At 41.6% G+C, this 12,651-nt stretch overlaps 1 protein-coding gene across 1 annotated transcript; it reads left to right on the top strand.

Moving 5' to 3' along the window:
* The first annotated feature begins 2,667 nt into the window (after positions 1-2,667).
* On the top strand, positions 2,668-11,782 carry FCGR1A (Fc gamma receptor Ia). Its single transcript, XM_080800049.1, has 5 exons — positions 2,668-2,896; positions 3,297-3,317; positions 8,938-9,189; positions 10,324-10,608; positions 11,359-11,782. The coding sequence occupies exons 1-5, from the start codon at positions 2,866-2,868 to the stop codon at positions 11,565-11,567; spliced, it is 798 nt and encodes a 265-aa protein (XP_080656175.1). The 5' UTR covers positions 2,668-2,865; the 3' UTR covers positions 11,568-11,782.
* The last annotated feature ends 869 nt before the right edge of the window (positions 11,783-12,651 follow it).

Genomic DNA, 12,651 nt, shown 5'->3' with positions numbered 1-12,651 from the left:
TCTTAAAACTGCCAATTTCACTTGTAGTGAAGTTCCTTACGTATAGTCTAGTCTGCCTCCCTCATAGGTCACTATGAAAAAAAAATCACTATTATTTTCATCATTAATTCATCAGAATATTGAGGGCCAGAATTGTGTCACCAGTAGTAAAGTTCTTAGAAATTTTTTATGTTGTCATAAAAGGGGTCCTTTCTCTTGCAATGGAATGTTGAAAGGATTGATAGTATGCAGACAGCATCTTAGATTAGCTGTAAGTTGGAATAGTTTTAAGGAAAAAGTGATAAAATAGAGTTTCTTTTTTTTTTTTTGATAAAATAGAGTTTCTATAGAAAATATCCTATGCATAGAATTCCACGACAATGAGCTTTTGGTAAAGCCACTGATTTAATCACTGAAAAGCTTAGGAAAGAATCTCAAGGGTATATAGGAAAATTAGACAAAGGACTTGATGAATATATTCATGATGACAAAAAAAAGTGGGGTTAGAGAAAGAGGAAATGGACAAGGTCACCCCAGACTGAGACAACCTATAAAATACAAATTATAATACCACCAGAAATTAACCATAAAGGCTAGATAACATAAATACAAAGTCATGGAGGAAAATTAATTTTTTAAGTTGATGAAATCATTTTGAGGATACGTGAAGCAGAGAAAGATTTGATAGATCAAGTAGTAAGAATAACTAAGGATAAAAAACTCATTGAATTTCTAATGGAAACTTGAAATTGAACCAATCAGGAACTTTTTAAAATGAATGGCTGTTGAAGAAAAACATCAGATAAAGTTTACTGAATCTCTTGAGAAACACTTCCATCATTAGTGAATATATAAAGGTAGTATTATTACAGCTATTCAAGAGATATACAACAGTATACAAAACATATTAAGGGGGCACCTGGATGGCTCAGTTGGTTGGGCAACTGCCTTCGGCTCGGGTCATAATCCCAGGGTCCTGGGATCGAGCCCCACATCAGGCTCCCTGCTCAGGGGGGAGGCTGCTTCTCTCCCCCCCCCACTCCCCTACTTGTGCTCTCTCTCTATGCCGAATAAATAAATAAAATCTTTAAAAAAACATATTAAGCAAAATTGTGCTGTAGACAATTATATGCAAGTACTTAAAACTTTGTTGATAGGTTTCAATAATTCCTAAAAATATGGTTGTTAAAGAAGGAATTAAGTAGAGAATAAAGTATTACTGATTGCTTTTTACTTGTAAAGAGTGTAAAAATAAATTTTTGGTCAATTCTGTATGAGATTTAAATTATTTTACCTTAAAAATATACAAAATAATTGTTCACTAATTGTTTTCTGTAGTAAAGAAGAAAAAAATTTTAGTTAAAATAGGCAAATAAGACTTTGCATCTGCCTTTGAGAAAAGTGTACTTGTGAAGTGATTTTAAAAGTATGAAGCTTATGAATATGATGATCTTATAAAAAACATCAGTATATGGAAATAAAACTGTCATATATAGATGTAAATTCTCCTATGGCTCTTCTGGGCATCATGATTTTCATTGATCATTAAATACTGGAGATTTGTCTATCTGCCTTAGTTAATAGTGTTTGCTCCATTTAGAAACTACAGATCGTTGTTAGAAAAAAAAGTATTTCATCCTTCCAGATCATGGATGTCTTTCACTCCTCTTCCACAACAATATTCATTTCCCCATGTTTTCCTGATCATTCACTCATTTTTCAAAGAAGCAGCTATTTTCCTACAAAGGAATTGTGAGGGATGGGCTGGGTAATGTTACATTCTCTTGGTGAGAAAGTGAAGGAAATCATACTGCCTGTTTAAATCTGGCTTCTACTTTTTACAACCTTGGGCAAATTACTAAATTCCTTTCATACTTTGTCTAGTTTCCTCATTTACAAAATGGAGACAAGAGTGTCTGTCTACTCATAGTTTATTATGAGGGTTAAATGAAAAGAGACATACCAAGCATATTTGCTTGGCATATAATAAGCACTCTACAAATATATGCAGTGATGATGATAATGATAACAGTCTGACAACATTTATCTGAAGGAAAAAAACATACCTTTCCTTAGACTGAGCAACATTCGTTCTAGGAATGTGTCCTATGGAGATAGTAAGTTGAGTGCTTAAATTTTTTAAGTACAAGACAATTCATTGCAGTGCTGGCTGTAACAGTAAAACATTAGAAATATCTGGCATGTCCATGAAGAGACAGCCCATCTTAGGGATATTTCCACTCATATATAAGTCATTTTTCTTCTCTATAGCATTTACTTTGAACAGTTAATTTCCTTAGATGTAGCCAAGGTAAACACTTCAAATTCATAATATCTTCCAGGGAGGTGGCTTTAAAAACAAACAAACCAAAATGGGACATTGATCCTGTATGCATTCCCAGAGGAATAGAGATCTCATTGTAGTAGAGGAACCCTTATAAATGAGTTATTACTCCCATGTCATGTAGAGGTTGTTATAGAATAATCTGGATTCAAATGATAAAGTTTTTAGAGGCATTGGCCAGGCTTTGAACCACTTTTAGAAACGAGGATTTGCCATATTTTAGCCCCAAGAAACAGAATTAGTAAAGGGAAAATACGGTTAGAATATGAATAAAAACTTTAGTCTTTCCCTTGAATTCTGAGAGTTTCATAAGCCTCAAACCCAGAGTTTCAAACTGGGGAAGAGAGGCTAAGAAGTTAGAGAATGGGGAGAGAATGCTGCAAGAATTAAGGATGTATTTCCCAAAAAAGGAGCATGATGGTAGTGGTTAGAAGAGGCAATTTCCTTCCTCTTTTCTAATTTCAACTCCAGAGCCTCCAGCAGAAACTCTTCAATATCTTGCATGTTACAGACTTCACTACTCCCATCAGCTTGGAGGTAACATGTGGCTCTTGACAGCTCTGCTCCTTTGGGGTAAGTTGGACTTAGAAGGGGGTAGCTAGAGGGGAACTGGCTCTGCCAATGGGGACTCAAGACCTTTTGTCTTCCTTTGGTATCCTAGGCTAGAACTCATGAATATGGGGACAACTGGATCTGTGCTTCCATGGTTTATTCATGTTCATTATACCAAAAGCACCGGAAGAGAGACTTGGTAGTAACATTTAGCCTGGAAGCATCATATCAAAATAAAGCCTTATCAATAACCATCTATAGACTGTACATACCACTAGTACCTGATTTGGAGAGAGGGTAGAGAGAGAATCAAGAGACCTAAGCTGGCCCCTCTATGTCCACATTAGTTTTGTCTCCTCGATTCCTTTCCTTGTCATCTCCCACTGACCAACTTATGCCTCTGTTCTTCGGTCTCTTACAGTGCCAGCTGGTGCGCAAACGGGTGAGTAATCTTTAACTTAGTTTCTCTTCCTCTGCCGTGTTCCTGTTCTAAAGGGTGAGTTTTGTTATCCTGAAGAAGAGAGTATGGGAAGAGGATAGAACAAGAAGGATTTAGAAATTATGTAAAATCCCCTATAGGTTCAGAGCATAATTTTGATAAAATCCTGGTTTTTAAGGTTTCTCTCTAAGATTTCCTGGAAAAGCCCCGACTTCAGAACTAAATGCCTATGTGTATATAACAGCAGGAAAAGGCCAGAATTGCAAAACCATAGATGTAGCTCTGGGGGGTTTTGTAACATTCCTTGAACCAGTCCCCTTGAGAAGAAAGCCAAGTACTTTTTTCTCCTCAGACAGAACCAAGCAGTACTGAAGGTTTCAAAGTGAGAGTTTGAGTATTGTTTTCCAGTGCAGATGCTAATTAAGGCCTGAGTTTAACCCTTAGGGAAAATATTGCACGGGGGGGGGGGGGGTGGGCAAGACAACCAGCTCCAGTCGACTTTCCTTGGTTTAAAACCCTCCTTCTCTGTGGGGCGCCTGGGTGGCTCAGTGGATTAACCACTGCCTTCAGCTCAGGTCATAATCTCAGGTCCTGGGATCGAGCCCCGCATCTGCCTCAGCATCCGTGCTGAGCAGAGAGCCTGCTTCCCCCTCCCTCTCTGCCTACTTGTGATCTCTCTTTGTCAAGTGAAAAACAAAACAAAACAAAAAAGCCCTGCTTCCTTGTTTACCAACAGTGAAAACTAAATTAGTCATTTGTTTCTTAGGAACCCCTAAGCTCCAATGTCCTGATGTTGATTTGATAACATGAACAGAGCTCTCTGCACGGGTTCTGGATACTCTCAGTAGCTAGTTTTTGTAGGTTCCCATTTGCTTATTTTTCTGTCTCATCTAAATATATATTTTTACCTTTGTGCTACCCAGAAAACTTTACCAATTGCTCAGACCCTCCTTTTATTCCATTTGGTCTTTTTTTTTTTTTTAAATCCCCAGACCCCTCAAAGGCAGTGATCACCTTGCAACCTCCATGGGTCAGTGTGTTCCAAGAGGAAAATGTAAACCTATGGTGTGAGGGACCTCATTTACCTGGGGACACCTCTACAAAGTGGTTTCTCAATGGCACAGCCATTCACACCTTGACCCCCAGACACAGAATTGCTGCTGCCAGTGTCAATGACAATGGTGAATACAGGTGTCAGACAGGTCTCTCAGTGCCAAGTGACCCAGTACAGCTGGAAGTCCACAGTGGTAAGTATGGCATGGAGCAGGAGAGTTGGAAATCACAAGGTGTTCCTTGTATTTTCTCCTTTTTGCATGCCAGATATGTGTTTTCATTTATTGGAGTATGAGTCTCAGCTCTATGTGCCTACTAGATGAAATTAAGTCAACATACTCAGAATATCACATTAGGGTCCTTTAACTACCCCCAAAGCACCCCAACTGGGACAGCTGTGAGCAGGTTATCCAGTATAAAACTCAGACCCAAGATTTTATTATTTAAAATGATCTAATTTTGGGCGCCTGGGTGGCTCAGTGGGTTGAGCCTCTGCCTTCGGCTCAGGTCATGGTTTCAGGGTCCTGGGATGGAGCCCCGCATCAGGCTCTCTGCTCAGTGGGGAGCCTGCTTCCTCCTCTCTCTCTCTGCCTTCCTCTGCCTACTTGTGACCTCTCTCTGTCAAATAAATAAAATCTTTAAAAAAAAAAAAAAGAATTTTGTGTAGTCAAGCAGAAGCAAAGTGTTTCATGGTTCAAGTAACAAAAAATGAAGCAGGGGTGGGAAGAGGCCATTTTCTTTACTTCTGCACAGACTCTAGAAGCCCCAGCACGATGATGTATTGAGAATATATTTTAAAAAAAGATTATTTGAGAGAGAGGGGAGAACATGAGGGAGAGAGTATCTCAAGCAGACTCCACACTGAGTGTGGAGACTGTCGTGGGGTTCCATCTCAGGACAGTGAGATCACAACCTGAGCCAAAATCAAGAGTCAGATGCTTAACCAACTGAGCCACCCAGGGGCCCCTCTATCTGGGGCCTCTGTGAACTTTTTTTTTTTAAAGATTTTATTTTTTTAAGTAATCTTTACAACCAACATGGGGCTCGAACTCACAACCCCAGGATCAAGAGTCACATGCTCTACCAGCTGAGCTGGTCAGGTGCCCCCACTGTGGACATTTTTTTTTTTAATATTTTATTTATTTGTCAGAGAGAGTGAGCACTGGCAGACAGAGTGGCAGGCAGAGGCAGAGGGAGAAGCAGGCTCCCTGCTGAGCAAGGAGCCCAATGTGGGACTTGATCCTAGGACGCTGGGATCATGACCTGAGCCAAAGGCAGCTGCTTAACCAGCTGAGCCACCCAGGCGTCCCTGTGGACATTTTTTTTTTTTAAGATTTATTTATTTATTTGACAGACAGAGATCACAAGTAGGCAGAGAGGCAGGCAGAGAGAGAGGAAGGGAAACAGGCTCCCCACTGAGCAGAGAGCCTGATGTGGAGCTCGATCTCAGGACCCTGTAATCATGACCTGAGCCGAAGGCAGAGGCTTTAACCCAGTGAGCCACCCAGGTGCCCCCGCTGTGGACATTTTTAAAAAAAAATTTTTTTATAAACATATAATATATTCACTGTGGACATTTTTATACATGTTTTTTGCTGTACATATGTATAGATATGTCCTGGAATATGCCTAGGAGTGGAATTGCTGGGTCACAAAATGTGCATATATTTGGTCAGCTTTAGTTCTTCAAAGTGCAGTTATTCTGTATTACACTCCCACCAGTGGAGTTTGAGAGTTCTGGTTCCTTTTCATCCTCAACGCTCGGTGGGTTTATTTATTTATTTTTTTAACTAGTTATAGACTGTCATACAGTTTTTTAAGATTTTACTTATTTGACAGAGAGGTCACAAGCAGGCAGAGAGAGAGGGAAGCAGGCTCCCTGCTGAGCAGACAGCCCAATGTGGGGCTCAACCCCAGGACCCCGAGATCATGACCCGAGCCGAAGGCAGAGGCTTAACCCACTGAGCGACCCAGGCGCCCCTGTCATACAGTTTTTTAACAGTTATAGACTGTCATACAAACCACTAGTTTCCATATTTTTTAGTTTAGCCATTCTGGTGCATGTGCAATAGTTATCACATAGCTTTAATTTACATTTTCCTGAAGACTCATGACATTAAGCATTTTACAGACTTCTTACTTATTTGGATATCCTCTTTTGTAAAGTACCTGTCTAGGTTTTTTGCCAGTTTTTCTTTATTGTCTTTACTTATGGACTTGTAGGGGCTCTATATTTCAGAAATCAGTCCTTTTTCAACTATTGCAAATATCTTCCACTCTGGCTTGTCTTTTTGCTATCTATGCTGTTTTCTTTTTTCAGTGAAAGAAGTGCTTACATTTACAGTAGTATAACTATAACTATAGTAGAACTATACAGTAGTATAGTTTTTGGGTTGGTGCTCTCTATGCCCTTATTTAAAAATATTTTGCCATAGGGGCGCCTGGGTGACTCATTTATTTAAATGTCTGCCTTTAGCTTAGGTCATGCTCCCCAGGTCCTGGAATTGAGCCCCAAGTCAGGCTCTCTGCTCCCTGGAGGAGCCTGTTTCTCCCTCTCCCTCTGCTTGCCACTCCCCCTGCTTGTGCTTGCACTGTCAAATAAGTAAAATCTTAAAAAAAAAAATGTTTTGCCATTGTTAACCAGCAGTGGAGTATTCAACTGCAGTTACAGTAGCTCTCTGTTACTTCAATTAAGTGTGTGTGTGCTGAGACCACAAAAATACAGCTGGCTTGAGGACCTAAGTCTTAATTATATGGCTTAGTGACCATTCCCCTCCTGCTCCAAGGTGATTAAGGTGGAGAATGGCTTTTGAGTAGGAAATCAGTAATGTCTGCTAAAAGCTGCGTCCTATGAATTTTGATGTATAATACTCCCACTACCACTTAAGGCTAAATATTTTTAATTTTCATTAGTATGTATGTATGTAATTTTCTTTCCTCGTAAATTATTTAGAAGTTTTAGGAAGGTGGCCTTTTGTTACTGATTTCTAATTTTATGGCATTTTGGTAAGAATTTGTTAAATATGATACCAGTTCTTTAGTATTTGTTGAAAATTGCTTGTGGCCTAGTACATACTATTTGTAACTGTTGCCTGTATGTTGGGAAAGTATGAATCTTCTCTAAGCTAAGCACCCTGTATAAATCCACAAAACCAACTCTATTAATTGTGCCATTCAAATATTTTATATATCATCACTAGTATTTTTGACCGTTTCAGATGGAGGGGTGTTAAAATCTACCACTGTGTTTGTAGATGTATAAAGCAAAGGTGTCTGTGTTTGGGTAGTGTAGTCTCTTGGTAGAGCACCTCTTGGTTGCGAATGGGAATAAGGGAGAGAAGAGTATTCATTATATTTAGAAACACTACGGCAGCATCCGAAACTAGAAAAATCATGCTCCATCTAGCACTGGAATACCTGCCTTCCATTCTTTGGTCTAAGTTCTGGAGGGGGAAAAAGCACTACTGTCCCTTCTCTTTGTCATTTAAGATACTGGTCCTCATTTAGCCAAACCCACTGCCCCAGGGAAAGAAAAAGGAAGCATTTTTAGTTATGTGTAGAGGTGTACATCTAAAGGGAGGGCCCCTTGGACTTGGAGCTCATTTTTACCAACTAGATCACTGATCTGCACATACGTGTATCCTGTCAATTTAGAAGTACATTAGAAGTACATATCATCTGGACATGTTTGCTATTCTGTGCGTTTGTTTTAGTATGTGGGATCCCATTAACAACTTAAGAGTTGGAGTGTATTCACTTCTTTTATTGCTGTGTAACAAATTACCACAAACACAGCAGCTTAAAACAACATTTGTTATCTTTCCATGAGTCAGGTGTCTGCACAGCTTCACCGGGTGCTCCGCAGGGGCCGCAATCAGGGTATGACAGATTCCTTCCTATAGTTCTTCCAAGCGCACGTGGTCATTGGTAGACTTGAGAATTCAGTTCCTTATGTAGTTGGCCTGAGGTCCCAGCCTTTTTGCTGGCTGTCAGCTGGAGGCTAGATTCCTGGAGGCAGGCCCCTGCCATTTGGCCCTCTCCCAATAGAGTAGCTCACTTCTTCAAGGCCAGTGGAAGACTCTCAGGCCAGTCAGCTAAGACAGAGTCATATAATGCAACATCATCATGACAGAGACATCCCATAACCTTTGTCATATCCTGTTGATTAGAAGCAAGTCTCCGGTTCCACACACACGGGGATTATGCAAGGGCGTGATTCACGAGGGTGGGGCGTGTCATCTTAGAGTACTGCCTACCACATACAGTAAATTGTTCTTATCCCAACCAACTTCTGAAATCAGAAACCGAAGATAAGAAGGGGCTGTGTGCAGTAAAGTAGTAAAAGTAAAAAAATTAATAAAATAAAAATAAAAGTAGTAAAGACTACTTTTTTCCCCAGTAGAGCTAAAGATAATTGAGGGATGGGCAACAGGCCTCAAACTCAGCAGAGCTCTGAGGTTGGAATGTTATAAAGAAAAAGAAGATAAGACCCCCCCCCCCCCAGGGCCCAGTTCTAGCCTCCTTGTACCTCTGCTACTCTATAGATACATTTTGGGTCTACAATTTCCAGATTGGCTACTACTCCAGGTCTCTAGCAGAGTTGTCACGGAAGGGGAACCTCTGACCTTGAGGTGTCATGGATGGAAGAATAAGACGATATACAATGTGCTTTTCTACCAAAATGGCAAGGTCTTTAAATTTTCTACTGGGAATTCTGAATTCACCATTCTGAAAACCAACCTGAGTCACAATGGCATCTATCACTGCTCAGCCATGGGAAAGCAACGCTTTGAATCAGCAGGAGTACATATCACTGTAAAAGGTATGTATCTGAATAGTCAAAAAGCTGTAGTTTTAAGGACCATCATAAATCATCACTTAAGTTTGCAAGTGAAGAGACTTAAGTTCCCGGGGAAGTCGCTGTTTCATGGAAGGCCATGCAATGACCAGTGGCTAGGTTGGGACTGGAACTGAGGTCATCTGGGCCTCAGTCTGTTGCTCTTTCCAATAAACCACAATACCTCCTCAGTAATTCCAGGAGCTAACATGAAGGCCAGGGCATGGTGAGGATCTATTTCATCAATTTTATTTTAGTTGCAAGGAATAGAGATTCACTCGTGGGAGGTAGGAGAGTTATTAGAAAAGAACTCAATGGGGGGTGCCTGAGTGGCTCAGTGGGTTAAGCCTCTGCCTTCAGCTCAGGTCATGATCTAAGGGTCCTGGGATTGAGCCCCACATTGGGGTCTCTGCTCAGCAGGGAGCCTGTTTCCCCCTCTCTACCTACTTGTGATCTCTCTGTCAAATAAATAAAATCTTAAAAAAAAAAAAAAGTAAGAGAAGAACTCAATGGAATCTCATAAAAAGCTCCATAGAAACAGAAGCCATGAAGACATTAGGACTTGGTTATACTTTCTATCTCTCAGAGGCAATGTGGCCTCTCTAGTTCTACTTCTTTCTGAACGTCTGCTAACTAAAGCAGCTTCCTCTGTTCCAGCTTGCATGTGGGCCTGACTGTGGTTCTTTCATCTTAGTACTCATTAACTACAAGCAATTTTTTTCTGTCTGAAGAAGAATTCATCATTCGTAATGGGAAAGAGAGGATTGTCCCAGATTATCTTTTGAGGTAGTAATACAAATAATGATTCAGTGACCTGGCTAGTGTGTGGATCGGTGTCCACTCCTGGTGGACCACTACCAAAAGGCATGGTCACATAATAATATGGCTATTCAGGGAAGCCTGGACTGTGTGGAGGGCCACAGCAGGAAATGAGGAAGCTGGCCATTATAAGAGTTTCTATGTGGAATACCTCTCTGCTGGAAGTGGGAAAAGTCTTATGGATGCATTCTCTAGGGGCAGGTTTCCCAGGGAGGAAGGGGGTATATCTCCTGTTAAAAAACAACAACAAAACCTTAACACTGAAGCAGACAACCCTGTCCCCATCAACTTTTTCTTTAGAGCTATTTCCAGCCCCAGTGCTAAAAGCATCTTTGTCATCACCCATCCTGGAGGGGCATCTGGTCAACCTGAGCTGTGAAACAAAGTTGCTCCTACAGAGACCTGGTTTGCAGCTTTACTTCTCCTTCTACATGGGCAGCAAGACCCTGCTGAGCAGGAACACAGCCTCTGAATACCAGATACTAAGTGCTACGAGAGAAGATTCGGGCTTATACTGGTGTGAGGCTACCACGGAAGATGGCAGCATGGTCAAGCGCAGCCCTGAGTTGGAGCTTCAGGTGCTTGGTGAGAATGAGGGGAACTGACAGGAGATATTCCCTTTTTTCCTTCAGGGCTGAGGTCTGTTTAAGGGGATTTCATCGCCCAGCCAGGAAAAACCCATGAACAGGCCTTTCCACTCTTGATTTGTACCTTTACTATTCTCATGAACTTCATTAAATTCCCTTTCCTTTTCCCTTTTATTTCCTTCCTTTCTTCTTCATTTCCTATTTTCTCTCCTCTTTCTTTCCCCCTCGCTTTTCCCCCCAGCCCCCAAATCTAATCAATATATTGAGTTCTTCTGTGTGTATTGTCATTGGTGTGGGGATATGAAGACACTGGGGGTACAGTTCTTATTTCAAGGAGCTCACATGGTAGACTGGTGAGGTAGGGAGTTTGTGGATTGCACATAAATACTTGCCCAAGTGTCTGTCTGGCTGAGATAGGGAGACTGTGAGCTCTAAAACAAAGACTCTTTGGGAAAAATTTACCTTCAACCCAAATTCATTTCAAGCATTAAATGGCAGAGAAATAGACTATGTCCAAAACTAGGAAGTAAGTCCACTGAGGGCCCTGGCAATTAAGCTCTTATGAGGAGCCTGCCCCTGGACTGTACACCACGTAGCCCAGGTGCAGCGCCTTCCTGCCCCCTGAAATTACCTGTGTCTCTGCTGGGGACAGGAATACCAGGTGTCAGCCAGCCTTCCCTCCCAGACATAACTCAGCCAGATCGCTTTGCATTCTAACTAGCATTTCTTCCCCTTGTCACTTTTTCAGGACTCCAGACACAACCTCCTGTTTGGTTTCACGTTCTTTTCTACCTGGCAGTAGGAATACTGTTTTTGGTGGACACCATTTTCTGTATGATTATATATAAGGAACTGGAAAGAAAGAAAAAGTGCAATTTAGAAGTCTCTTTGGACTCCGGTCAAAAGAAAAAAGTAAACTCCTACCTTCAAAAAGAGAGGTATTTAGAAGAGCCATAATGTCATGAACAAGAGCACTGCAAGAAAGGACATACCAGAAGCCCCTGGAAGAAGGGCTGCAGCAGTAGCCCAGCCGGTGCCCACGGACCCAGACAGTCCCTCCCCTTCTTCTCTGTGCAAGCACTGGGGTGCAAACATCCCAAAGTTTAAAGACATTAAAACTGTGACTCTCATGACATCTGATTAACTCTGAAATAAAAGAAACAAATGAGCTGACTTCAGTGGAGATGAACTTGGAAAATGGGTCATCAGGGATGATTTGAACTGAGACCTACTCTAAAGAAATCTTTAAAAACTTGGAAGTCCAGTGTAACCTGATTATCCTACTAGGTAGTTTGAACATTATTATTATTTTTAGGGACAGGGTGAAAAGGTAAGTTTGTGCCTATGTACAAGAGATTAAGACAAAGAAAGAGACAGAATGAGGGTTACAAGGAGGCAGATAAAGAGAATGGATCAGGGAGAGGAGAAAAGCACGCAGACCCAAAAGAAGGAAAGGAAACTTGCAGATGGCTCCTGAGAGACTGTGGGTGGAGCGCTGACCCATCCCTGGAGTCAGCATGGTTATCTGGTATCTTCTCTCTCCAGCACACAAGCAGGGGAAGATCCACACAGCTTGCAGAGAACACGGCGGATGCTCACTAGGGCAGATGGGGGCATGACTTCTGCCCTTTTGTATGAGGCTTTCTCATAACATCTCCGTGTCCAGAGATACCAGGAGTTCTGCTTGCCACTCCCCAACCCCACAGGAAGACCATATAACCGAGGCTTTCCTTAATAAATTATACCCAGACCTCCCAGCAGGGAGGGGCAAGGGGCAGCTTCAGCTGGGGAGGGGTAGTGACGTCATGAAGCCCCAGCTCTTCCCTCCAGAGATTTACTCTGCCCTTCCGATTTTCTGGATGATTACTAACTAACTTCAAGATAATACTGATCTCGGGGCTCAGTTGGTTAATTTCAGCTCAGGTCATGATCTCAGGGTCCTCAAATCGAGCCCCGCATCGGGCTCTGTGGGGACGGGCCTCTGACATTCATAATCCTAGCCATGACTTCCTCTTTGCTGGCCTCCAGGTATCCTGTTAGA

This window comes from Martes martes, assembly GCF_963455335.1.
Source record: "Martes martes genome assembly, chromosome: 4".
In the NCBI taxonomy this organism is placed as follows: domain Eukaryota; kingdom Metazoa; phylum Chordata; class Mammalia; order Carnivora; family Mustelidae; genus Martes; species Martes martes.
Note: the sequence above shows the minus strand (reverse complement) of the source record. Positions and strands in the feature narration are given on the sequence as shown.